This window comes from Miniopterus natalensis (assembly GCF_054644295.1).
Source record: "Miniopterus natalensis isolate mMinNat1 chromosome 13 unlocalized genomic scaffold, mMinNat1.hap1 SUPER_13_unloc_2, whole genome shotgun sequence".
Classification (NCBI taxonomy): Eukaryota; Metazoa; Chordata; class Mammalia; order Chiroptera; family Miniopteridae; genus Miniopterus; species Miniopterus natalensis.
In genome coordinates this window covers 270,334-298,202 of record NW_028269908.1, presented here as the reverse complement: position 1 = coordinate 298,202, position 27,869 = coordinate 270,334, and the positions used below count along the sequence as shown (strand labels likewise).

General features: G+C 45.5%; 1 protein-coding gene across 1 annotated transcript in view; it reads left to right on the top strand.

Annotated features, from left to right (window-relative positions):
• STPG4 (sperm-tail PG-rich repeat containing 4) overlaps nt 1-27,869 on the top strand; it is a gene marked incomplete at its 3' end in the record, with an annotated part of 307,530 nt that overhangs the window by 9,530 nt on the left and 270,131 nt on the right. Inside the window, exons 4-5 of the mRNA XM_087813694.1 lie at nt 5,631-5,695; nt 5,911-5,965. Of these exons, the coding sequence (XP_087669820.1) occupies nt 5,631-5,695; nt 5,911-5,965 (120 nt within the window). The remainder of the gene's footprint in view (nt 1-5,630; nt 5,696-5,910; nt 5,966-27,869) is intronic.

Here is a 27,869-nt window from a genome sequence, read left to right as displayed (position 1 = left end):
AACCTAATATAATAAGTAGGGTTGGATTTTTTCACTTATTCCAGTTTTCTAACACTGATGGTATTGGTACAACAGAACAGAATTAAGTATCCATATTAATAGCATCCTGCCATATCGCATGACTCCAAGCTATTGCAAGATTTCTGAGTGCCTAATCCACATGAACTGAAACATTAACTAGAATCAGGTATTTTACGGGCACATTGTTTAGATTCTCTGAGCCTCATTACATTGAAGAACTGATACACATATGTAGGAATTAGAGAAATGTATGTGTATATTAAAAGTCTCCAAGGACAGTGGAGCCATCCAGATAGTTTGCAACAATGTGCAGAGAAACAGTCTCTTACATAAGGCAGCTGACTGTTCACGACTTTATGGAAAAAAGTCAGCCCTCTCAGTTATATTAAATAGTAAATAATGGCCAATGCCAAGTAAAGTAGAACAAACACTGAAGCTACAGGGAACCAATATTCCTTTCTAGACTAATGCTCTCTAAGAGTTTTCCACAAGTACTTTTTTATAAAAACTCTATGTGGCCCCCTGGATGTGGCTCAGCGGTTGAGCATCAAACTAGGATCCAGGAGATTGTGGTTTTATTCCCAGTCAGGGCACATGCCAGGGTTGCAGGCTCGATCCCCAGTCAGGGGCGTGCAGGAGGCAGCCGATCATGACTCTCTCACCATTGATGTTTCTATCTCTCTCTCCCCCTCTCCTTTCCTCTCTCTCTAATCAATAAAGATATATTAAACACGCGTGCGCACGCGCACACACACACACTCTCTGTGATTGCTGAATGTAGATGGATAAATAGCTGCTTTAAGGTTTTTTTCTCCACTTTTCAGTCTTTGTTCTTTCTCCAGTGTATGTGTGTGTATGTGCATAAGAGAGTGAGCAAGCATGCAAGAGCAAGCACATAAAGTATGCATGCACTATTTAAAGTAAAATAGGATGTTGCAGCTCTGAAAAGCCCCCTGCTTAAAATACGTTTTGGTATTTCCACAGAGGGATAAAAAATAATACCAGTGTTTCCTGGGTGTTTATTATGTCAAGTGAACAATTAACAAGGCACAGGTGCATCGGGACAGTGTGTGTATTTCATCATAAATTTGTATTTACTGTCCCTGTCACTGTATCTACAGAAGTTTTCCTCTGTAATCAAAATTGTGTATTAATATGTGAATGAAAGCAGCAGGGCAAAATATAATAGCTGAACTTCCATGTAGATGCCTCATCTTCAAAAAAGGTATTGTATTTTTAAATCTGATTTAAATACAATACTTCAAAAGTATTGTATTTTTAAATCTGATTTAAAAAATAATAGAGGGTAGGGAGTAGATTGTTCCCTTTGGGAAGGATTCTTCCTAGGATTGTGTAATATAATTCCTTCCTACCAGCTCCCTCAATAGAAGGAGTCTGGGAGGTTGGGTCAGTCTTCCCTGGCTTCACATTCGGCTTCCTCCTCTCCCTCCCTCCCTTTACATATCCCAGTTTCTGTGCTTACCAGTTCCTTATGCTCCGTTACTTCATGTACCTCTGAGCTAATATCCATAAACCGAGGGACAATGGAGCCACCCAGGTAGTTCAAAACAAGTCTGGCAGTGGGCAGAGAGACAGTCTCTTCTGCAGTGTTTCTCCTTAGAATACTTCCCTGGCTCTCCTCTAGGATGTTTTGTATTCCTTAAAGCCCCACTCAAATCTCTTTGTCTTTACCATTTAAAAAAAAAAAAAAATCTTTATTGATTTCAGAGAGAGGAAAGGAGAGGGAGAGAGAGAGAAACATTAATGATGAGAGTCATTGATCGGCTGCCTCCTGCACGCCCCCGACTGGGGATGGAGCCCGCAACCCGGGCATGTGCCCTGACTGGGGATTGAACCTTGATCGCCTGGATTCTAGGTCAATGCTCAACTGCTGAGCCACGCCTCGCCGGGTGTCTTTACCATCTTTAGATCACCCAGTTGGATTTATTTATTTTCCCCAGCTCTATGGAGGTATAATAGACAAATAAAATTGTATATGTTTAAGGTGTACAACATGATGATTTGATTTATGTATACATTGTGAAGTGATTACCACAATCAAGTTAACATATCCGCCCAGCCGGGCGTGGCTCTGCGGTTGAGCATTGACCTAGGATCCAGGAGATCGGGGTTCGATTCCCGGTCAGGGCACATGCCAGGGTTGCGGGCTAGACAGCCGATCAATGACTCTCTCATCATTGATGTTTCTCTCTCTCGCCCCCTCCTTTTCTCTCTCTGAAATCAATAAAGATATGTTTAAAAAAAACAACATATCCATCGCCTCACATAGTTACCATTGTGTGTGTGGATGAGAACACTTAAGCTCTATTCTCTCAGCAAATTTCAAGTATACAAATACAGTATTATTAACTATTGTCACCATACTGTACCTTGTATCCCCAGAACTTATTTATCTTATAACTGAAATTTTGCTCCCTTTGACCAGCCTCCCATCGCCACCCCAGGCCCTGGCAAGCACCATTCTTCTTTTTTTTTTTTTTTTCCTGGCAACCACTGTTCTACTCTCTTTCATGAGTACAAGCTTTCTAGATTCCACATATAAGTGATACAAAACAATATTTGTCTGGCTTATTCCACTTAGCATTATATCCTCCAGGTTCATCCATGTTGAATTATAGAATTATGTATATATTTTTCAGTTACTTATATATCACATTTTAATTACCCATTCATGCATCAGTGGACACTCAGGTTGTCCCCATAGCTTAGCTTTTGTGAATAATGCTGCACTGAACATGAGAGTGAAGATACCTCTTCCAGATACTGATTTTGTTTCCTTTCGATATATACCCATAAGTAGAGTTGCTAGATTGTATGGTAGTTCTATTTTTAATCTTTCAGGGAAACTGTTTTCCATAATGGCTGTACCATTTTACATTTCCACCAACAGTGCACAAGGGTTCCCTTTTCTCCACATCCTCACCAATACTTATCTCTCGTCTTTTTCATAACAGCCATCCTACTAGTTGTGAGGTGACATCACATTGTGGTTTTGATTTGCATTTCCTTGGTGACTAGTGGTGTTCAGCACCTTTTCATGTACCTGTTAGTTATTTGTGTGTTTTCTTTGGAAAAATGCCTATTCATGTCTTTTGCCCAATTTAATCAGATTTTTTTTTGGTTATTGAGTTGCATGAGTTCCTTACATATTTTAGATATTAACACCTTATCAGATACATGGTTTGTAAATACTTTCTCCTGTTCCTTATATTGCTTTTTTATATAGTTGATAGCTTTCTTGTCTTTTTAGTTTGATGTCTTCCCACTTGTTTATTTTTGCTTTTGTTGCCTTATTTTGCCTTTCTTGGTGTCATATAAAAAAAATTACTGTTAAGACTAATGTCAAGGGACCTTTCCTATGTTTTCTTTTAGGAGTTTGCAGTTTCAAGTCTTACATTTAAGTATTCAGTCCACCTTGAGTTAATTTTTATGAGTGGATAAGATAGAGGTCTAGTTTTATTCTTTTGCACATGGATATCCTGTTTACCCAATACCATTTATTAAAGCGACTATCCTTTCCCCATTGTGTATTCTTGGTGCCCTTGTCAAGATAAGTTGATTGTATATGCATGGGTTTTTTTGAGGGGAGCTCTCCATTCTCTTCCATTGGTCTGTGTGTCTGTTTTTATGCTAGTACCATACTGTTTTTATGACTATAGTTTTGTAATCTAGTTTGAAATCAAGAATTGTGATACTTCAGCTTTGTTGTTCTTTCTCAGGATTGCTTTGCCTAAGGCTCTTTTGTGGTTCCATATAAATTTTAAGATTATTTTTCTGTATCTGTGAAAAAATGCTATTGGAATTTTGATAGGAATTTCATTGAGTCTGTAGATTGCTTTGGGTAGTACTAATATTAATTCTTCTAATCTATGAATATGTGATATCTTTTCATTTATTTGTATCTTTTAAAATTTCTTCAATTTCTTTCTTACAGTTTTCAGTGTACAGATCTTTCGCTGCCTTAGTTAAATTTATTTCTAAGTATTTTCTTGTGTTGATACTATTGCAAATAAGATTCTTTTCTTAATTTCTTGTTCAGATATTTCATTGTTAATGTATAGAAACTCAACTGATTATTATTTTTTAAATATATCTTTCTTGATTTCAGAGAGAAAGGAAGGGAGAGGGGGAGAGAGAGATAGAAACATCAATGATGAGAGAGTTGTCATTGATTGTCTGCCTCCCACACCCCCCTGACCAGGGATCGAGCCTGCAACCCCGGCATGTGCCTTGACTGGGAATCGAACAGTGATCTTCTGGATCCTAGGTTGATGCTAGACTGCTGAGCCACGCCCAGCCCGGCTCAACTAATTTCTGTATGTTTTTTGTATCCTGCAACTTTATTTAATTTATTGATTAGTTCTAATGGTTTTTTTGGTCGATTCTTAGAGTTCTTTTAGATATAAGATTATGTCACCTGTAAACGGACAGTTTTACTTCTTCCTTTCCGATTTAGATGCTTTTATTTCTTTTTCTTGCCTAATTATTCTGGCTAGGACTTCCAGTGCTATGCTGAACAGGAATGGAGAGAGTGGGCACTTTTCTCCTGTTGCTGATATTAGAGGACAAGTTTTTAGCTTTTTGCTCTTTGTTATGTGATATTAGCTATGGGTCACCCAGTTAGATTTAACCTCTCCTTACCTCCTAAACCTTCAATTTGTCTTTTAGCTTTGATTATATTGTTTTACATTAGGATTGTTTATGTGCCTTCTCACTCCTGCTGGTCAAGGACCATATTTTTGTTACCATCATATTCCTCACCACAACTAGTCAAGTTCTTTACCCACAGAGCAGGCTCACTACATGATGATCAAATTGATTTATTGAATATAGTATATTGAAAATATGATCAATTTGCCCTGGTCGGTGTGGCTCAGTTGGTTAAGCATAGACCTATGCATGGGAGGGTCCTTGGTTTGATTCCCAGTCAGGGCACGTACCCAGGTTACCGGTTCAATCCCCAGTTGAGGTGCATGTAGGCAACTGATGTTTCTCTTTCACATCAATGTTTTTTTTTTCTTGGTGTTTTTTTTTTTTTAATATATCTTTATTGGTTTCAGAGAGAGGAAGGGAGAGGGAGAGAGAGAGAGATAGAAATACCAATGACGAGAGAGTCATTGGTTGAGCCTGCAACCTGGGCATGTGCCCTGACCGGGAATCGAACCCCGATCACCTGGATCCTAGGTCGACACTCAACCGCTGAGCCACGCCCGGCCGGGCAGTTTTTTTTTGTTTGTTTGTTTCTTTCTCTCTCCCTTTCCCTTCCTCTCTCTCTTAAAAAAAAAAAAAATCAATAAAAACATATTTAAAAAATAAATAAAACAAAATAAAATACAATCAATTTTATAGCATTTTCAACACATCGTTTTAGGCATACAGTCATAAAATTCACCATGAAATGTGAACATCTGTGGAATATTTTGAAGTTGCACCTTTGAAAATGTGCCATTTCCACTGTTAAGATAGAGAATAAATTATATAATGTTGTATGGTCATAAAATAAAGGACTATGAATGACAGATAATAAAATAAAGTGAGTTTAAGACCTGTATTAATCTATTATTGGTGTCCTTGTTCATTTTGTATAGTCAGTTAAGCTTTCACCAGGACAATACAATCTACTTCCTGCACCAGTTCCCAAGCACGCTTCCAGGTAATTATATACTTATTAAGCTGCTTTTAATCATTTCACTCATGCCTTTCTATATACATACTTAACAATCAATACTAATGGCTTTTAAACCTCATTTATGTCCATTATATCTAGATTAGCATTTTAAAATATTTGATGAGAGATAGGGAATAAATTAACAAAGATCCTCACATTAAAAAATCAATTTAGGAAATCATATCCTCTTTTTAATATAGGAGCTTCGTATTTCGTTCTACAGTTCAAAGATTTCCAACAGCCTGCTTCACTCCTGTAAGTATATTGTAGACACTTAACTCATGGTGAATTTGATGTTTAAACTATTCAATGATTCCTTTTGATATATCAAGATTAACATTTTACTCATTGGAATAGATAAGCAATGAATGATTATGTAATTGATTTAAAATATACCTAAAGTATATCTGAAGCTATACTGGGGATTTCAATGTAAGCTAACCATTTGTGTCAATTTATGGATGAAAAGTATAGGTTTCTTTACTTTTTTAGGTCTTGACTCATATCACCTCAGTGAGGTCTTCCCTAGTCATATGTTCAGAATTTCCTGTCCCCCTTCCTTTATTTATTTTTCTCCATAGCACTCATCACTGTCTGATGCACTCACTACATTTAGATTTTTACCTATCCTGTTTTTATCTATCTCCCCTTCTAGAATGCAAGTTTCATGAAGGTGGGGATATTTGTCTGTTTTTGTCCTGTATACCTAGCACTTAAGAAAAATGGCTGACACATAGTATTTGTTGAATTAACTAATTAATAAAATCATCAGAGATATTCAATAGATATTATATTAACAACAAAAAGAAAAAGTATCTTTAGGTTCTTTTCTTTCAAAAATATGAAAATGCCTTCCTGTTTCTAAAAATTTCCAAATATATTTACATGTATTGTGATAAAAATGAACTCTTTTAGATAAGTGACCAGCAGAATACCAAAAAATACATAAACATTTAGAAAGAATGAGAAAATGTGAAATTATTTTGGGATGATTTGAAGGATTATTGTTATTTATTTGTAAGTAGAAACTTGGGAATAGGAGGAGGAGACATACAACAAGCACCTGAAAGAGAAATTGGGATAACTGAACTGAGCTCAGAAACAGACACTAGAACATATAAGATTTATATACTTGAGAAAGATGATAGGACAAATCCACAGGGAAAGGAAGAGACATTTTGTGTTAGAAAATTGTTAAATAATTTGGAAAGATTAAGTTAGGTTTCTTTTGCTGCATATTAAAATAAATTCCATATTGATTAAAGAATTAAATACTTTTGCCCTGGCTGGATGGTTCAGTTGGAGCATCGCCCCGTACACCAAAAGGTGGTGGGTTTGATTCCCTGTCAAGGCTTATACCTAGGTTGTGGATTCAACCCCCTGTTTCTCTCTCAATCTTTCTCCCTTCCTCTCTTTCTAAAAATCAATAAAAACATATCCTCAGTGAAGAAAATAAATAAATAAATATAAAAAAGAAATAAATACTTTTGAAACCATAAATCTAGGAGAAAATATATTAGCTTATATCTAATTTTAGGATAAGGCAGAGTTTCTGACATCATAGCAATGGATGAATTACAAAGGAAAAAAGTATTAGATTTGATTACATAAGATTTCAATTTTTTATATACATTAGAAAACAAACTGTAAACAAGTTAATAGGCAAATGTAGACTAGGAGAAGTATTTTCAACAAGCAAGGTAGATAAAGGGTTAGTGGTCTTATCTAAAATTCTCTTAACCTATAGGAAAAACATCAGTAGAAAGTAAAACAAATAAAGGCCATGAATGGATAATTCATAAAACAAGAAATTCATATATCCAACAAAGGTGAAAAAGTCTTGATGTCACTAACACTTAAGTGTGAGAAACCAGGAGGCTGATTGAAACTTCCGGTACGTGGGTGGTGTGGTGGACTAAATAATGGCTCCCAAAGATGTCCAATCACCAGAATCTATGAATATTACCTTATATGGCAGGAACTTTGCAGATGGGATTATATTAAGGGTCTTGAGATGGGGGAATTATCCTGAATTATCCGGGGGGCCCTAAATGCAATCACAAGTATCCTTAGAAAAGGTAGGTAGAGGGAGATTTGAGAAAGGAGGGGAAACACGGAGGCGGAGATTGGTGTGGTGTGGCCACAAGTCAAGGAAGGCAGCGGCCACCAGAAGCTGGAAGAGGCAGGGCATGGATTCTCCCCTGGAGTCTCCAGAGAGAGCATGGCCCTACCAACACCTTGATTTTGGCCCAGTGAAACTGATTTTGGACTTCTGGTCTCAGAACTTTAAGAGAATAAAATTCTGTTCTTTGAAGCCACCAAATATATGGTAATTTGTTACAGCAGCCACAGGAAACTAATTAGGTGAGGATTGTTTCCAGGTCGATTTCACAGGAGATGGATGGGATGAGGACTTGGCCTTTCCTTTTGGTAGACCATAAATGTTTGTATCTGTAGGCCTTCTCTCTTGGACCCATTAGTTGCTTCAAAATGACTCCTTAGCCTCCTGCCTGGGGTATAAACCAGTTGCCAGTGGTCTGGGAACTAAATGGGGAAAGGGGCTGGAGGTCTCACCATTTGTAAGGCTTCGTTCACTTAATTTCTGTCTTCAGAAAAGGCCCCTGCCCTCACAGTGCCTGGGGCTACTGAGTGCAGATCTCTGGTGCAGTCTCTCCATAAAGGAAACCCTGTGTGTCCTACAGGGACATAGCATAGGCAGCTACCTGACTGCCTTGAGTGAGGTGAGTAGGGACTGGGACGAAAATGGTTAGTGTTAGGATTAGGGTTACCGTTAGGTTTAGGGCTAAGGTTAGGGTTAGGGATACCATTAGACCTAGGCTTAGGGTTACAGTTAGGATTAGGGATAGGGATAGGGATAGGATTAGGATTAGGTTTAGAGTTAGACCTAGGGCTAGGGTTAGGATTAGGGTGAGGGTTAGGGCAACAGTTAGGGTTAGGTTTAAAGTTAGGGTTAGGGTTAGGGTTACGATTAGACCTAGGATTCGGGTTAGGTTTAGAATTAGGGTTCGGGTTAAGGTTGGGAGTAGACCTAGGATTAGGGTTAGGGTTAGAATTAGGTTTAGGTTTAATGTCAGGATTAGAATTAAAATTAGGGTTAGGGTTAGGGTGGGGATAAGGGTTACGATTAGGGTAAGGGTTAGGATTAGACCTAGGGTTAGGGTAAGGGTTAACGTTAAAATTAGATGTAGGGTTAGGGTTAGACCTAGGGTTAGGTTTAGGGTTAGGGTTATGGTTAGGCCTCAGTCTAGGAATAGAGTACGGTTAGGGTTAGCCCTAAGCTTAGGGTTAGGGTTAGGATTAGGGCTAGGGTTAGGGATAGTATTAGGTTTAGGGTTAGGGTTAGACCTAGGGTTAGGGTTAGGGATAGGATGAGGGTTATGCTTAGAGTTAGACCTAGGGTTAGGGATAGGGTTAGGGTTAGGGTTAGGGTTAGACCTATGATTAGGGTTAGGGTTGGGGTGAAGATTAGGGTTAGGGTTAGGGTTAGGGTTGGGGTTAGGGTTAGAATTAGGGTTAGGGTTAATGTTAGGATTAGACCTAGGTTTAGGGTTAGGGTTAGGATTACACCTAGGATTAGGGTTAGGGTGAAGGTAAGGTTGGGGTTATGGTTATGGTGAGGGCTGGGTTCATGTTAGAATAAGACCTAGGGTTAGGGTTAGGGTTAGGATTAGGATTACGGCTAGCGTTAGGGATAGGATGAGGCTTAGTGTTAGGGTTAAAACTAGGGTTAGGGTTAGGGTTAGTGCTACGGCTAGGGTAAGGGTTAGGTTCAGGGTTCAGGTGAGGATTAGACCTAGGGTTAGGGTTATGGTTAAGATTAGTGTTAGTATTAGTGTTAGGGTTAGGGTTATTGATACGATTAGACCTAGAGTGAGGGTTAGGGTTAGGTTTAGGGTTAGGAGTGGAGTTAAGTTTAGGGTTACGGTTAGGGTCAGGATTAGAAGAAGGGTTAGGGTTAGTATTATGGTTATTGCTAGGGACAGGGTTAGGGTTAGGGTTAGACCTATGGTTAGACTCAGGGTTAAGATTGGTCTTAGAATTGGAGTAAGAATTAGTGTTAGGGTTAGGGTTAATGTTAGGATTGCTCGGAGAGTGAGAGTTAGGGTTAAGGTTAAGATTAGGGTAAGGGTTAGGGTTAGGATTAGGGTTATGTTTAAGCCTAGGGTTTGGATTACGACTAGGATTAGGGTTAAGATTAGGTTTAGGGTTATGGTTAGAAAGACGGTAAGGGTGAGGTAGAGACCTAGGGTTAGGATTAGGTTTAGAGTTAGGGTTAGGGAGATGGTTAGGGTTAGGGTTAGACCAATGGTTGGGGTTAGGATTACGATTAGGGTTTGGGAAATGGTGAGGGTTAGGATTAGATCTAAGATTAGGATTAGGTTTAGGGTTTGGGTTTGGGAGATGGTTAGGGTAAGGATTAGACCTAGGGTTAGAGTTAGGTTTAGCGTTAGTGTTAGGGAGACGGTTAGTGTTACGATTAGACCTACGGTTAGGGTTCGGTTTAGGTTTAGGGAGATATGGTTATGGTTAAGATTAGACCTAGGGTTAGGGTAAGGTTTAGGGTTAGGGTTAGGGATATAGGTAGGGTTAGGATTCAGCATAGGGTTAAGGTTAAGTTTACAGTTGGCGTTAGCTAGATGATTAGAGTAACGATTACACGTACAGTTAGGATTAGATTTAGGGTTACAGATAGGGAAATGAATCTGGTTAGGATAACTGCTACGGTTAGGGTTAGGTTTAGGGTTACGGATAGGGAATGGTTAAGATTAGGATTAGACTGAGGGTAAAGATTAGATTTAGGGTGAGGGTTATGTTGAGGGTTAGGGTTAGGGAGTTGGTTCCCGTTACCATTAAACCAAGGGTTAGCGTTATGTTAAGTGCTAGGGTTAGGAGGATGCTTAGGGTTAAGATTAGACCTAGGGTTATGGCTATGTTGACGGCGAGATTTAGGACGATGGTTAGGGTGAGGTTTAGACCTAGGGTTAGGGTTATGTTTAGGAATAGGATTAGGCAGATGGCTAAGGATAGGATTATACCTCGGGTTAGAGTGATGTTGAGGGCTAGGGTTAGAGAGATGGTTAGGGTTAGGATTGGACCTAGGGATAGGGTTATGTTGAGGGCTAGGGTTAGAGAGACGGGTAGGGTTAGGATTGGACCTAGGGTTAGGGTTATGTTGGGGGCTAGGGTTAGAGAGACGGTTAGGGTTAGGGTTGGACCTAGGGTTAGGGTTATGTTGAGGGCTAGATTTAGAGAGACGGTTCGGGTTAGGATTGGAACTAGGGTTAGGGTTCTGCTGAGGGCTAGATTTAGAGAGATGGTTCGGGTTAGGAATGGACCTAGGGTTAGGGTTATGTTGAGGGCTAGGGTTAGAGAGACGGTAAGTGTTAGGATTGGACCTAGGGTTAGGGTTATGTTGAGGGCTAGGGTTAGAGAGACGGTTAGGGTTTCGATTGGACCTAGGGTTAGGGTTATGTTGAGGGCTAGGGTTAGAGAGACGGTAAGTGTTAGGATTGGACCTAGGGTTAGGGTTATGTTGAGGGCTAGGGTTAGAGAGACGGTTCGGGTTAGGATTGGACCTAGGGTTAGGGTTAGATTGAAGGCTAGGGTTAGAGAGACGGAAAGTGTTACGATTGGACCTAAGGTTAGGGTTATGTTTAGGGCTAGGGTTAGCGAGACGGTTCGGGTTAGGATTGGACCTAGGGTTAGGGTTATGTTGAGGGCTAGGGTTAGAGAGACGGTTCGGGTTAGGATTGGATCTAGGGTTTGGGTTATGTTGAGGGCTAGTGTTAGAGAGACTGTTCTGGTTAGGAATGGAACTAGGGTTAGTGTTATGTTGAGGACTAGGGTTAGAGAGACGGTTCGGGTTAGGATTGGACCTAGGGTTAGTGTTATGTTGAGGGCTAGGGTTAGAGATCCGGTTAGGGTTACGATTGGACCTAGGGTTAGGGTTATGTTGAGGGCTAGGTTTAGAGATCTGGTTAGGGTTACGATTGGACCTAGGGTTAGGCTTATGTTGAGGGCTAGGGTTAGAGATCCGGTTAGGGTTACGATTGGACCTAGGGTTAGGGTTATGTTGAGGGCTAGGTTTAGAGATCCGGTTAGGGTTACGATTGGACCTAGGGTTAGGCTTATGTTGAGGGCTAGGGTTAGAGATCCGGTTAGGGTTACGATTGGACCTAGGGTTAGGCTTATGTTGAGGGCTAGGGTTAGAGAGACGGTTAGGGTTACGATTGGACCTAGGGTTAGCCTTATGTTGAGGGCTAGGGTTAGAGATCCGGTTAGGGTTACGATTGGACCTAGGGTTAGGGTTATGTGGAGGGCTAGGGTTAGAGATCCGGTTAGGGTTACGATTGGACCTAGGGTTAGGGTTATGTGGAGGGCTAGAGTTATTGATCCGGTTAGGGTTACGATTGGACCTAGGGTTAGGGTTATGTTGAGGGCTAGGGTTATTGATCCGGTTAGGGTTACGATTGGACCTAGGGTTAGGGTTATGTTGAGGGCTAGGGTTAGAGATCCGGTTAGGGTTACGATTGGACCTAGGGTTAGGTTTATGTTGAGGGCTAGGGTTAGAGATCCGGTTAGGGTTACGATTGGACCTAGGGTTAGGGTTATGTTGAGGGCTAGGGTTAGAGATCCGGTTAGGGTTACGATTGGACCTAGGGTTAGGGTTATGTTGAGGGCTAGGGTTAGAGATCCGGTTAGGGTTACGATTGAACCTAGGGTTAGGGTTATGTTGAGGGCTAGGGTTAGAGATCCGGTTAGGGTTACGATTGGACCTAGGGTTAGGGTTATGTTGAGGGCTAGGTTTAGAGATCCGGTTAGGGTTACGATTGGACCTAGGGTTAGGGTTATGTTGAGGGCTAGGGTTAGAGATCCGGTTAGGGTTACGATTGGACCTAGGGTTAGGGTTATGTTGAGGGCTAGGGTTAGAGATCCGGTTAGGGTTACGATTGGACGTAGGGTTAGGCTTATGTTGAGGGCTCGGGTTTGAGAGACGGTTAGGGTTACGATTGGACCTAGGGTTAGGGTTATGTTGAGGGCTAGGGTTAGAGATCCGGTTAGGGTTACGATTGGACCTAGGGTTAGGCTTATGTTGAGGGCTCGGGTTTGAGAGACGGTTAGGGTTACGATTGGACCTAGGGTTAGGGTTATGTTGAGGGCTAGGGTTAGAGATCCGGTTAGGGTTACGATTGGACCTAGGGTTAGGGTTATGTTGAGGGCTAGGTTTAGAGATCCGGTTAGGGTTACGATTGGACCTAGGGTTAGGGTTATGTTGAGGGCTAGGGTTAGAGATCCGGTTAGGGTTACGATTGGACCTAGGGTTAGGGTTATGTTGAGGGCTAGGGTTAGAGATCCGGTTAGGGTTACGATTGGACCTAGGGTTAGGGTTATGTGGAAGGCTAGGGTTATTGATCCGGTTAGGGTTACGATTGGACCTAGGGTTAGGGTTATGTTGAGGGCTAGGGTTATTGATCCGGTTAGGGTTACGATTGGATCTAGGGTTAGGGTTATGTTGAGGGCTAGGGTTAGAGAGACGGTTAGGGTTACGATTGGACCTAGGGTTAGGGTTATGTTGAGGGCTAGGGTTAGAGATCCGGTTAGGGTTACGATTGGACCTAGGGTTAGGGTTATGTTGAGGGCTAGGGTTAGAGATCCGGTTAGGGTTACGATTGGACCTAGGGTTAGGGTTATGTTGAAGGCTAGGGTTAGAGATCCGGTTAGGGTTACGATTGGACCTAGGGTTAGGGTTATGTTGAGGGCTAGGGTTAGAGATCCGGTTAGGGTTACGATTGGACCTAGGGTTAGGGTTATGTTGAGGGCTAGGGTTAGAGATCCGGTTAGGGTTACGATTGGACCTAGGGTTAGGCTTATGTTGAGGGCTAGGGTTAGAGATCCGGTTAGGGTTACGATTGGACCTAGGGTTAGGGTTATGTTGAAGGCTAGGGTTAGAGATCCGGTTAGGGTTACGATTGGACCTAGGGTTAGGGTTATGTTGAGGGCTAGGGTTAGAGATCCGGTTAGGGTTACGATTGGACCTAGGGTTAGGGTTATGTTGAGGGCTAGAGTTAGAGAACCGGTTAGGGTTACGATTGGACCTAGGGTTAGGGTTATGTTGAGGGCTAGGGTTAGAGATCCGGTTAGGGTTACGATTGGACCTAGGGTTAGGGTTATGTTGAGGGCTAGGGTTAGAGATCCGGTTAGGGTTACGATTGGACCTAGGGTTAGGGTTATGTTGAGGGCTAGGGTTATTGATCCGGTTAGGGTTACGATTGGACCTAGGGTTAGGGTTATGTTGAGGGCTAGGGTTATTGATCTGCTTAGGGTTACGATTGGACCTAGGGTTAGGGTTATGTTGAGGGCTAGGGTTAGAGATCCGGTTAGGGTTACGATTGGACCTAGGGTTAGGGTTATGTTGAGGGCTAGGGTTAGAGATCCGGTTAGGGTTACGATTGGACCTAGGGTTAGGGTTATGTTGAGGGCTAGGGTTAGAGATCCGGTTAGGGTTACGATTGGACCTAGGGTTAGGGTTATGTTGAGGGCTAGGGTTATTGATCCGGTTAGGGTTACGATGGGACCTAGGGTTAGGGTTATGTTGAGGGCTAGGGTTAGAGATCCGGTTAGGGTTACGATGGGACCTAGGGTTAGGGTTATGTTGAGGGCTATGGTTAGAGATCCGGTTAGGGTTACGATGGGACCTAGGGTTAGGGTTGTGTTGATTGCTAGGGTTAGAGTTCCGGTTAGGGTTAGGATTGGACCTAGGGTTAGGGTTATGTTGAGGGCTAGGGTTAGAGATCCGGTTAGGGTTATGATGGGACCTAGGGTTACGGTTGTGTTGAGGGCTAGGTTTAGAGATTCGGTTAGGGTTAGGATTGGACCTAGGGTTAGGGTTGTGTTGAGGGCTAGGGTTAGAGATCCGGTTAGGGTTACGATTGGACCTAGGGTTAGGGTTATGTTGAGGGCTAGGGTTAGAGATCCGGTTAGGGTTACGATTGGACCTAGGGTTAGGGTTATGTTGAGGGCAAGGGTTAGAGATCCGGTTAGGGTTACGATTGGACCTAGGGTTAGGGTTATGTTGAGGGGTAAGGTTAGAGATCCGGTTAGGGTTACGATTGGACCTAGGGTTAGGGTTATGTTGAGGGCTAGGGTTAGAGATCAGGTTAGGGTTACGATGGGACCTAGGGTTAGGGTTATGTTGAGGGCTAGGGTTAGAGATCCGGTTAGGGTTACGATTGGACCTAGGGTTAGGGTTATGTTGAGGGCTAGGGTTAGAGATCCGGTTAGGGTTACGATTGGACCTAGGGTTAGGGTTATGTTGAGGGCTAGGGTTAGAGATCCGGTTAGGGTTACGATTGGACCTAGGGTTAGGGTTATGTTGAGGGCTAGGGTTATTGATCCGGTTAGGGTTACGATTGGACCTAAGGTTAGGGTTATGTTGAGGGCTAGGGTTATTGATCCGTTTAGGGTTACGATTGGACCTAGGGTTAGGGTTGTGTTGATTGCTAGGGTTAGAGTTCCGGTTAGGGTTAGGATTGGACCTAGGGTTAGGGTTATGTTGAGGGCTAGGGTTAGAGATCCGGTTAGGGTTATGATGGGACCTAGGGTTAGGGTTGTGTTGAGGGCTAGGTTTAGAGATTCGGTTAGGGTTAGGATTGGACCTAGGGTTAGGGTTGTGTTGAGGGCTAGGGTTAGAGATCCGGTTAGGGTTACGATTGGACCTAGGGTTAGGGTTATGTTGAGGGCTAGGGTTAGAGATCCGGTTAGGGTTACGATTGGACCTAGGGTTAGGGTTATGTTGAGGGCAAGGGTTAGAGATCCGGTTAGGGTTACGATTGGACCTAGGGTTAGGGTTATGTTGAGGGGTAAGGTTAGAGATCCGGTTAGGGTTACGATTGGACCTAGGGTTAGGGTTATGTTGAGGGCAAGGGTTAGAGATCCGGTTAGGGTTACGATTGGACCTAGGGTTAGGGTTATGTTGAGGGCTAGGGTTAGAGATCAGGTTAGGGTTACGATGGGACCTAGGGTTAGGGTTATGTTGAGGGCTAGGGTTAGAGATCCGGTTAGGGTTACGATTGGACCTAGGGTTAGGGTTATGTTGAGGACTAGGGTTAGAGATCCGGTTAGGGTTACGATTGGACCTAGGGTTAGGGTTATGTTGAGGGCTAGGGTTAGAGATTCGGTTAGGGTTACGAATGGGCCTAGGGTTAGGGTTATGTTGAGGGCTAGGGTTAGAGAGACGGTTAGGGTTACGATTGGACATAGGGTTAGGGTTATGTTGAGGGCTAGGGTTAGAGATCCGGTTAGGGTTACGACTGGGCCTAGGGTTAGGGTTACGTTGAGGGCTAGGGTTAGAGAGACGGTTAGGGTTACGATTGGACATAGGGTTAGGGTTATGTTGAGGGCTAGGGTTAGAGATCCGGTTAGGGTTAGGATTGGACCTAGGGTTAGGGTTATGTTGAGGGCTAGGGTTAGAGAGACGGTTAGGGTTACGATTGGACATAGGGTTAGGGTTATGTTGAGGGCTAGGGTTAGAGATCCGGTTAGGGTTACGACTGGGCCTAGGGTTAGGGTTATGTTGAGGGCTAGGGTTAGAGAGACGGTTAGGGTTACGATTGGACATAGGGTTAGGGTTATGTTGAGGGCTAGGGTTAGAGATCCGGTTAGGGTTAGGATTGGACCTAGGGTTAGGGTTATGTTGAGGGCTAGGGCTAGAGATCCGGTTAGGTTTACGATTGGACCTAGGGTTAGGGTTATGTTGAGGGCTAGGGTTAGAGATCCGGTTAGGGTTACGATTGGACCTAGGGTTAGGGTTATGTTGAGGGCTAGGGTTAGAGATCCGGTTAGGGTTACGATTGGACCTAGGGTTAGGGTTATGTTGAGGGCTAGGGTTAGAGATCCGGTTAGGGTTACGATTGGACCTAGGGTTAGGGTTATGTTGAGGGCTAGGTTTAGAGATCCGGTTAGGGTTACGATTGGACCTAGGTTTAGGGTTATGTTGAGGGCTAGGGTTAGAGATCCGGTTAGGGTTAGGATTGGACCTAGGGTTAGGGTTATGTTGAGGGCTAGGGTTAGAGATCCGGTTAGGGTTAGGATTGGACCTAGGGTTAGGGTTATGTTGAGGGCTAGGGTTAGAGATCCAGTTAGGGTTAGGATTGGACCTAGGGTTCGGGTTATGTTGAGGGCTAGGGTTAGAGATCCGGTTAGGGTTACGATTGGACCTAGGGTTAGGGTTATGTTGAGGGCTAGGGTTAGAGATCCGGTTAGGGTTACGATTGGACCTAGGGTTAGGGTTATGTTGAGGGCTAGGGTTAGAGATCCGGTTAGGGTTACGATTGGACCTAGGGTTAGGGTTATGTTGAGGGCTAGGGTTAGAGATCCGGTTAGGGTTACGATTGGACCTAGGGTTAGGGTTATGTTGAGGGCTAGGGTTAGAGATCCGGTTAGGGTTACGATTGGACCTAGGGTTAGGGTTATGTTGAGGGCTAGGGTTAGAGATCTGGTTAGGGTTAGGATTGGACCTAGGGTTAGGGTTATGTTGAGGGCTAGGGTTAGAGATCCGGTTAGGGTTAGGATTGGACTTAGGGTTAGGGTTATGTTGAGGGCTAGGGTTAGAGATCCGGTTAGGGTTACGATTCGACCTAGGGTTAGGGTTATGTTGAGGGCTAGGGTTAGAGATCCGGTTAGGGTTACGATTGGACCTAGGGTTAGGGTTATGTTGAGGGCTATGGTTAGAGATCCGGTTAGGGTTACGATTGGACCTAGGGTTAGGGTTATGTTGAGGGATATGGTTAGAGATCCGGTTAGGGTTACGATTGGACCTAGGGTTAGGGTTATGTTGAGGGCTAGGGTTAGAGATCCGGTTAGGGTTACGATTGGACCTAGGGTTAGGGTTATGTGGAGGGCTAGGTTTAGAGATCCGGTTAGGGTTACGATTGGACCTAGGGTTAGGGTTATGTTGAGGGCTAGGGTTAGAGATCCGGTTAGGGTTAGGATTGGACCTAGGGTTAGGGTTATGTTGAGGGCTAGGGTTAGAGACCCGGTTAGGGTTACGATTGGACCTAGGGTTAGGGTTGTGTTGAGGGCTAGGTTTAGAGATTCGGTTAGGGTTAGGATTGGACCTAGGGTTAGGGTTGTGTTGAGGGCTAGGGTTAGAGATCCGGTTAGAGTTAGGATTGGACCTAGGGTTAGGGTTATGTTGAGGGCTAGGGTTAGAGATCCGGTTAGGGTTAGGATTGGACCTAGGGTTAGGGTTATGTTGAGGGCTAGGGTTAGAGATCAGGTTAGGGTTAGGATTGGACCTAGGGTTAGGGTTATGTTGAGGGCTAGGGTTAGAGATCCGGTTAGGGTTACGATTGGACCTAAGGTTAGGGTTATGTTGAGGGCTAGGGTTAGAGATCAGGTTAGGGTTACGATTGGACCTAGGGTTAGGGTTATGTTGAGGACTAGGGTTAGATATCCGGTTAGGGTTACGATTGGACCTAGGATTAGGGTTATGTTGAGGGCTAGGGTTAGAGATCCGGTTAGGGTTACGATTGGACCTAAGGTTAGGGTTATGTTGAGGGCTAGGGTTAGAGATCAGGTTAGGGTTACGACTGGGCCTAGGGTTAGGGTTATGTTGAGGGCTAGGGTTAGAGAGACGGTTAGGGTTACGATTGGACCTAGGGTTAGGGCTATGTTGAGGGCTAGGGTTAGAGATCCGGTTAGGGTTAGGATTGGACCAAGGGTTAGGTTTATGTTGAGGTCTAGGGTTAGAGATCCGGTTAGGGTTACGATTGGACCTAGGGTTAGGGTTATGTTGAGGGCTAGGGTTAGAGATCCGGTTAGGGTTACGATTGGACCTAGGGTTAGGGTTATGTTGAGGGCTAGGGTTAGAGATCCGGTTAGGGTTACGATTGGACCTAGGGTTAGGGTTATGTTGAGGGCTAGGGTTAGAGATCCGGTTAGGGTTACGATTGGACCTAGGGTTAGGGTTATGTTGAGGGCTAGGGTTAGAGATCCGGTTAGGGTTACGATTGGACCTAGGGTTAGGGTTATGTTGAGGGCTAGGGTTAGAGATCCGGTTAGGGGTACGACAGGACCTAGGGTTAGGGTTATGTTGAGGGCTAGGGTTAGAGATCCGGTTAGGGTTACGACTGGACCTAGGGTTAGGGTTATGTTGAGGGCTAGGGTTAGAGATCCGGTTAGGGTTACGATTGGACCTAGGGTTCGGGTTATGTTGAGGGCTAGGGTTAGAGATCCGGTTAGGGTTACGATTGGACCTAGGGTTCGGGTTATGTTGAGGGCTAGGGTTAGAGATCCGGTTAGGGTTACGATTGGACCTAGGGTTAGGGTTATGTTGAGGGCTAGGGTTAGAGATCCGGTTAGGGTTACGACTTGCCCTAGGGTTAGGGTTATGTTGAGGGCTAGGGTTAGAGATCCGGTTAGGGTTACGACTGGACCTAGGGTTAGGGTTATGTTGAGGGCTAGGGTTAGAGATCCGGTTAGGGTTACGATTGGACCTAGGGTTAGGGTTATGTTCAGGGCTATGGTTAGAGATCCGGTTAGGGTTACGATTGGACCTAGGGTTAGGGTTATGTTCAGGGCTAGGGTTAGAGATCCGGTTAGGGTTAGGATTGGACCTAGGGTTAGGGTTATGTTGAGGGCTAGGGTTAGAGATCCGGTTAGGGTTACGATTGGACCTAGGGTTAGGGTTATGTTGAGGGCTAGGGTTAGAGATCCGGTTAGGGTTACGATTGGACCTAGGGTTAGGGTTATGTTGAGGGCTAGGGTTAGAGATCCGGTTAGGGTTACGATTGGACCTAGGGTTAGGGTTATGTTGAGGGCTAGGGTTAGAGATCCGGTTAGGGTTAGGATTGGACCTAGGGTTAGGGTTATGTTGAGGGCTAGGGTTAGAGATCCGGTTAGGGTTACGATTGGACCTAGGGTTAGGGTTATGTTGAGGGCTAGGGTTAGAGATCCGGTTAGGGTTACGATTGGACCTAGGGTTAGGGTTATGTTGAGGGCTAGGGTTAGAGATCCGGTTAGGGTTACGATTGGACCTAGGGTTAGGGTTATGTTGAGGGCTAGGGTTAGAGATCCGGTTAGGGTTACGATTGGACCTAGGGTTAGGGTTATGTTGAGGGCTAGGGTTAGAGATCCGGTTAGGGTTACGATTGGACCTAGGGTTAGGGTTATGTTGAATGCTAGGGTTAGAGATCCGGTTAGGGTTACGATTGGACCTAGGGTTAGGGTTATGTTGAGGGCTAGGGTTAGAGATCCGGTTAGGGTTAGGATTGGACCTAGGGTTAGGGTTATGTTGAGGGCTAGGGTTAGAGATCCGGATAGGGTTACGATTGGACCTAGGGTTAGGGTTATGTTGAATGCTAGGGTTAGAGATCCGGTTAGGGTTACGATTGGACCTAGGGTTAGGGTTATGTTGAGGGCTAGGGTTAGAGATCCGGTTAGGGTTACGATTGGACCTAGGGTTAGGGTTATGTTGAGGGCTAGGGTTAGAGATCCGGTTAGGGTTAGGATTGGACCTAGGGTTAGGGTTATGTTGAGGGCTACGGTTAGAGATCCGGTTAGGGTTAGGATTGGACCTAGGGTTAGGGTTATGTTGAGGGCTATGGTTAGAGATCCGGTTAGGGTTACGATTGGACCTAGGGTTAGGGTTATGTTGAGGGCTAGGGTTAGAGATCCGGTTAGGGTTACGATTGGACCTAGGGTTAGGGTTATGTTGAGGGCTAGGGTTAGAGATCCGGTTAGGGTTACGATTGGACCTAGGGTTAGGGTTATGTTGAGGGCTAGGTTTAGAGATCCGGTTAGGGTTACGATTGGACCTAGGGTTAGGGTTATGTTGAGGGCTAGGGTTAGAGATCCGGTTAGGGTTAGGATTGGACCTAGGGTTAGGGTTATGTTGAGGGCTAGGGTTAGAGATCCGGTTAGGGTTACGATTGGACCTAGGGTTAGGGTTGTGTTGAGGGCTAGGTTTAGAGATCCGGTTAGGGTTAGGATTGGACCTAGGGTTAGGGTTTTGTTGAGGGCTAGGGTTAGAGATCCGGTTAGCGTTAGGATTGGACCTAGGGTTAGGGTTGTGTTGAGGGCTAGGGTTAGAGATCCGGTTAGGGTTACGATTGGACCTAGGGTTAGGGTTATGTTGAGGGCTAGGGTTAGAGATCAGGTTAGGGTTAGGATTGGACCTAGGGTTAGGGTTATGTTGAGGGCTAGGGTTAGAGATCAGGTTAGGGTTAGGATTGGACCTAAGGTTAGGGTTATGTTGAGGGCTAGGGTTAGAGATCAGGTTAGGGTTACGATTGGACCTAGGGTTAGGGTTATGTTGAGGACTAGGGTTAGATATCCGGTTAGGGTTACGATTGGACCTAGGATTAGGGTTATGTTGAGGGCTAGGGTTAGAGATCCGGTTAGGGTTACGATTGGACCTAAGGTTAGGGTTATGTTGAGGGCTAGGGTTAGAGATCAGGTTAGGGTTACGACTGGGTCTAGGGTTAGGGTTATGTTGAGGGCTAGGGTTAGAGAGACGGTTAGGGTTACGACTGGGCCTAGGGTTAGGGCTATGTTGAGGGCTAGGGTTAGAGATCCGGTTAGGGTTAGGATTGGACCAAGGGTTAGGGTTATGTTGAGGTCTAGGGTTAGAGATCCGGTTAGGGTTACGATTGGACCTAGGGTTAGGGTTATGTTGAGGGCTATGGTTAGAGGTCCGGTTAGGGTTACGATTGGACCTAGGGTTAGGGTTATGTTGAGGGCTAGGGTTAGAGGTCCGGTTAGGGTTACGACTGGACCTAGGGTTAGGGTTATGTTGAGGGCTAGGGTTAGAGGTCCGGTTAGGGTTACGATTGGACCTAGGGTTAGGGTTATGTTGAGGGCTAGGGTTAGAGATCCGGTTAGGGTTACGACTGGACCTAGGGTTAGGGTTATGTTGAGGGCAAGGGTTAGAGATCCGGTTAGGGTTACGATTGGACCTAGGGTTAGGGTTATGTTGAGGGCTAGGGTTAGAGATCCGGTTAGGGTTACGATTGGACCTAGGGTTAGGGTTATGTTGAGGGCTAGGGTTAGAGATCCGGTTAGGGTTACGATTGGACCTAGGGTTAGGGTTATGTTGAGGGCTAGGGTTAGAGATCCGGTTAGGGTTACGATTGGACCTAGGGTTAGGGTTATGTTGAGGGCTAGGGTTAGAGATCCGGTTAGGGTTACGATTGGACCTAGGGTTAGGGTTATGTTGAGGGCTAGGGTTAGAGATCCGGTTAGGGTTACGATTGGACCTAGGGTTAGGGTTATGTGTAGGGCTAGGGTTAGATATCCGGTTAGGGTTACGATTGGACCTAGGGTTTGGGTTATGTTGAGGGCTAGGGTTAGAGATCCGGTTAGGGTTAAGATTGGACCTAGGGTTAGGGTTATGTTGAGGGCTAGGGTTAGAGATCCGGTTAGGGTTACGATTGGACCTAGGGTTAGGGTTATGTTGAGGGCTAGGGTTAGAGATCCGGTTAGGGTTACGATTGGACCTAGGGTTAGGGTTATGTTGAGGGCTAGGGTTAGAGATCCGGTTAGGGTTACGATTGGACCTAGGGTTAGGGTTATGTTGACGGCTAGGGTTAGAGATCCGGTTAGGGTTACGATTGGACCTAGGGTTAGGGTTATGTTGAGGGCTAGGGTTAGAGATCCGGTTAGGTTTAGGATTGGACCTAGGGTTAGGGTTATGTTGAGGGCTAGGGTTAGAGATCCGGTTAGGGTTAGGATTGGACCTAGGGTTAGGGTTATGTTGAGGGCTATGGTTAGAGATCCGGTTAGGGTTACGATTGGACCTAGGGTTAGGGTTATGTTGAGGGCTAGGGTTAGAGATCCGGTTAGGGTTACGATTGGACCTAGGGTTAGGGTTATGTTGAGGGCTAGGGTTAGAGATCCGGTTAGGCTTAGGATTGGACCTAGGGTTAGGGTTATGTTGAGGGCTAGGGTTAGAGATCCGGTTAGGGTTACGATTGGACCTAGGGTTAGGGTTATGTTGAGGGCTAGGGTTGGAGATCCGGTTAGGGTTACGACTGGACCTAGGGTTAGGGTTATGTTGAGGGCTAGGGTTAGAGATCCGGTTAGGGTTACGATTGGACCTAGGGTTAGGGTTATGTTGAGGGCTAGGGTTAGAGATCCGGTTAGGGTTACGATTGGACGTAGGGTTAGGGTTATGTTGAGGGCTAGGGTTAGAGATCCGGTTAGGGTTACGATTGGACCTAGGGTTAGGGTTATGTTGAGGGCTAGGGTAAGAGATCCGGTTAGGATTATGACTGGACCTAGGGTTAGGGTTATGTTGAGGGCTAGGGTTAGAGATCCGGTTAGGGTTACGACTGGACCTAGGGTTAGGGTTATGTTGTGGGCTAGGGTAAGATATCCGGTTAGGGTTACGACTGGACCTAGGGTTAGGGTAATGTTGAGGGCTAGGTTTAGAGATCGGGTTAGGGTCACGACTGGACCTAGGGTTAGGGTTATGTTGAGGGCTAGGGTTAGAGATCCGGTTAGGTTTACGATTGGACCTAGGGTTAGGGTAATGTTGAGGGCTAGGGTTAGAGATCGGGTTAGGGTTACGATTGGACCTAGGGTTAGGGTTATGTTGAGGGCTAGGGTTAGAGATCCGGTTAGGGTTACGATTGGACCTAGGGTTAGGGTTATGCTGAGGGCTAGGGTTAGAGATCCGGTTAGGGTTACGATTGGACCTAGGGTTAGGGTTATGTTGAGGGCTAGGGTAAGGGATCCGGTTAGGGTTACGACTCGACCTAGGGTTAGGGTTATGTTGAGGACTAGGGTTAGAGATCCGGTTAGGGTTACGATTGGACCTAGGGTTAGGGTTATGTTGACGGCTAGGGTAAGAGATCCGGTTAGGGTTACGACTGGACCTAGGGTTAGGGTTATGTTGAGGGCTAGGGTTAGAGATCCGGTTAGGGTTACGATTGGACCTAGGGTTAGGGTTATGTTGAGGGCTAGGGTAAGAGATCCGGTTAGGGTTACGATTGGACCTAGGGTTAGGGTTATGTTGAGGGCTAGGGTTAGAGATCCGGGTAGTGTTACGATTGGACCTAGGGTTAGGGTTATGCTGAGGGCTAGGGTTAGAGATCCGGTTAGGGTTACGATTGGACCTAGGGTTAGGGTTATGTTTGGGGCTAGGGTTAGAGATCCGGTTAGGGTTACGATTGGACCTAGGGTTAGGGTTATGTTGAGGGCTAGGGTTAGAGATCCGGTTAGGGTTACGATTGGACCTAGGGTTAGGGTTATGTTGAGGGCTAGGGTTAGAGATCCGGTTAGGGTTACGACTGGACCTAGGGTTAGGGTTATGTTGAGGGCTAGGGTTAGAGATCCGGTTAGGGTTACGACTGGACCTAGGGTTAGGGTTATGTTGAGGGCTAGGGTTAGAGATCCAGTTAGGGTTACGACTGGACCTAGGGTTAGGGTTATGTTGAGGGCTAGGGTTAGAGGTCCGGTTAGGGTTACGACTGGACCTAGGGTTAGGGTTATGTTGAGGGCTAGGGTTAGAGATCCGGTTAGGGTTACGATTGGACCTAGGGTTAGGGTTATGTTGAGGGCTAGGGTTAGAGATCCGGTTAGGGTTACGATTGGACCTAGGGTTAGGGTTATGTTGAGGGCAAGGGTTAGAGATCCGGTTAGGGTTACGATTGGACCTAGGGTTAGGGTTATGTTGAGGGCTAGGGTTAGAGATCCGGTTAGGGTTACGATTGGACCTAGGGTTAGGGTTATGTTGAGGGCTAGGGTTAGAGATCCGGTTAGGGTTACGATTGGACCTAGGGTTAGGGTTATGTTGACGGCTAGGGTTAGAGATCCGGTTAGGGTTACGATTGGACCTAGGGTTAGGGTTATGTTGAGGGCTAGGGTTAGAGATCCGGTTAGGGTTACGATTGGACCTAGGGTTAGGGTTATGTTGAGGGCTAGGGTTAGAGATCCGGTTAGGGTTACGATTGGACCTAGGGTTAGGGTTATGTTGAGGGCTAGGGTTAGAGATCCGGTTAGGGTTAGGATTGGACCTAGGGTTAGGGTTATGTTGAGGGCTAAGGTTAGAGATCCGGTTAGGGTTAGGATTGGACCTAGGGTTAGGGTTATGTTGAGGGCTATGGTTAGAGATCCGGTTAGGGTTACGATTCGACCTAGGGTTAGGGTTATGTTGAGGGCTAGGGTTAGAGATCCGGTTAGGGTTACGATTGGACCTAGGGTTAGGGTTATGTTGAGGGCTAGGGTTAGAGATCCGGTTAGGGTTACGATTGGACCTAGGGTTAGGGTTATGTTGAGGGCTAGGGTTAGAGATCAGGTTAGGGTTACGATTGGACCTAGGGTTCGGGTTATGTTGAGGGCTAGGGTTAGAGATCCGGTTAGGGTTACGATTGGACCTAGGGTTAGGGTTATGTTGAGGGCTAGGGTTAGAGATCCGGTTAGGGTTACGATTGGACCTAGCGTTAGGGTTATGTTGAGGGCTAGGGATAGAGATCCGGTTAGGGTTACGATTGGACCTAGGGTTAGGGTTATGTTGAGAGCTAGGGTTAGAGATCCGGTTAGGGTTACGACTGGACCTAGGGTTAGGGTTATGTTGAGGGCTAGGGTTAGAGATCCGGTTAGGGTTACGATTGGACCTAGGGTTAGGGTTATGTTGAGGGCTAGGGTTAGAGATCCGGTTAGGGTTACGACTGGACCTAGGGTTAGGGTTATGTTGAGGGCTAGGGTTAGAGATCCGGTTAGGGTTACGATTGGACCTAGGGTTAGGGTTATGTTGAGGGCTAGGGTTAGAGATCCGGTTAGGGTTACGACTGGACCTAGGGTTAGGGTTATGTTGAGGGCTAAGGTAAGAGATCCGGTTAGGGTTACGACTGGACCTAGGGTTAGGGTAATGTTGAGGGCTAGGGTTAGAGATCGGGTTAGGGTTACGACTGGACCTAGGGTTAGGGTTATGTTGAGGGCTAGGGTTAGAGATCCGGTTAGGGTTACGATTGGACCTAGGGTTAGGGTAATGTTGAGGGCTAGGGTTAGAGATCCGGTTAGGGTTACGATTGGACCTAGGGTTAGGGTTATGTTGAGGGCTAGGGTTAGAGATCCGGTTAGGGTTACGATTGGACCTAGGGTTAGGGTTATGTTGAGGGCTAGGGTTAGAGATCCGGTTAGGGTTACGATTGGACCTAGGGTTTGGGTTATGTTGAGGGCTAGGGTTAGAGATCCGGTTAGGGTTACGATTGGACCTAGGGTTAGGGTTATGTTGAGGGCTAGGGTTAGAGATACGGTTAGGGTTACGATTGGACCTAGGGTTAGGGTTATGTTGAGGGCTAGGGTTAGAGATCCGGTTAGGGTTACGATTGGACCTAGGGTTAGGGTTATGTTGAGGGCTAGGGTTAGAGATCCGGTTAGGGTTACGATTGGACCTAGGGTTAGGGTTATGTTGAGGGCTAGGGTTAGAGATCCGGTTAGGGTTACGATTGGACCTAGGGTTTGGGTTATGTTGAGGGCTAGGGTTAGAGATCCGGTTAGGGTTACGATTGGACCTAGGGTTAGGGTTATGTTGAGGGCTAGGGTTAGAGATCCGGTTAGGGTTACGATTGGACCTAGGGTTAGGGTTATGTTGAGGGCTAGGGTTAGAGATCCGGTTAGGGTTACGATTGGACCTAGGGTTAGGGTTATGTTGAGGGCTAGGGTTAGAGATCCGGTTAGGGTTACGATTGGACCTAGGGTTAGGGTTATGTTGAGGGCTAGGGTAATAGATCCGGTTAGGGTTATGACTGGACCTAGGGTTAGGGTTATGTTGAGGGCTAGGGTTAGAGATCCGTTTAGGGTTACGACTGGACCTAGGGTTAGGGTTATGTTGAGGGCTAGGGTAAGAGATCCGGTTAGGGTTACGACTGGACCTAGGGTTAGGGTAATGTTGAGGGCTAGGGTTAGAGATCGGGTTAGGGTTATGACTGGACCTAGGGTTAGGGTTATGTTGAGGGCTAGGGTTAGAGATCCGGTTAGGGTTACGATTGGACCTAGGGTTAGGGTAATGTTGAGGGCTAGGGTTAGAGATCCGGTTAGGGTTACGATTGGACCTAGGGTTAGGGTTATGTTGAGGGCTAGGGTTAGAGATCCGGTTAGGGTTACGATTGGACCTAGGGTTTGGGTTATGTTGAGGGCTAGGGTTAGAGATCCGGTTAGGGTTACGATTGGACAGGGGTTAGGGTTATGTTGAGGGCTAGGGTTAGAGATCCGGTTAGGGTTACGATTGGACCTAGGGTTAGGGTTATGTTGAGGGCTAGGGTTAGAGATCCGGTTAAGGTTACGATTGGACCTAGGGTTAGGGTTATGTTGAGGGCTAGGGTTAGAGATCCGGTTAGGGTTACGATTGGACCTAGGGTTAGGGTTATGTTGAGGGCTAGGGTTAGAGATCCGGTTAGGGTTACGATTGGACCTAGGGTTAGGGTTATGTTGAGGGCTAGGGTTAGAGATCCGGTTAGGGTTACGATTGGACCTAGGGTTAGGGTTATGTTGAGGGCTAGGGTTAGAGATCCGGTTAGGGTTACGATTGGACCTAGGGTTAGGGTTATGTTGAGGGCTAGGGTTAGAGATCCGGTTAGGGTTACGATTGGACCTAGGGTTAGGGTTATGTTGAGGGCTAGGGTTAGAGATCCGGTTAGGGTTACGATTGGACCTAGGGTTAGGGTTATGTTGAGGGCTAGGGTTAGAGATCCGGTTAGGGTTATGACTGGACCTAGGGTTAGGGTTATGTTGAGGGCTAGGGTTAGAGATCCGGTTAGGGTTACGACTGGACCTAGGGTTAGGGTTATGTTGAGGGCTAGGGTTAGAGATCCGGTTAGGGTTACGACTGGACCTAGGGTTAGGGTTATGTTGAGGGCTAGGGTTAGAGATCGGGTTAGGGTTACGACTGGACCTAGGGTTAGGGTTATGTTGAGGGCTAGGGTTAGAGATCCGGTTAGGGTTACGATAGGACCTAGGGTTAGGGTTATGTTGAGGGCTAGGGTTAGAGATCCGGTTAGGGTTAGGATTGGACCTAGGGTTAGGGTTATGTTGAGGGCTAGGGTTAGAGATCCGGTTAGGGTTACGATTGGACCTAGGGTTAGGGTTGTGTTGAGGGCTAGGTTTAGAGATCCGGTTAGGGTTAGGATTGGACCTA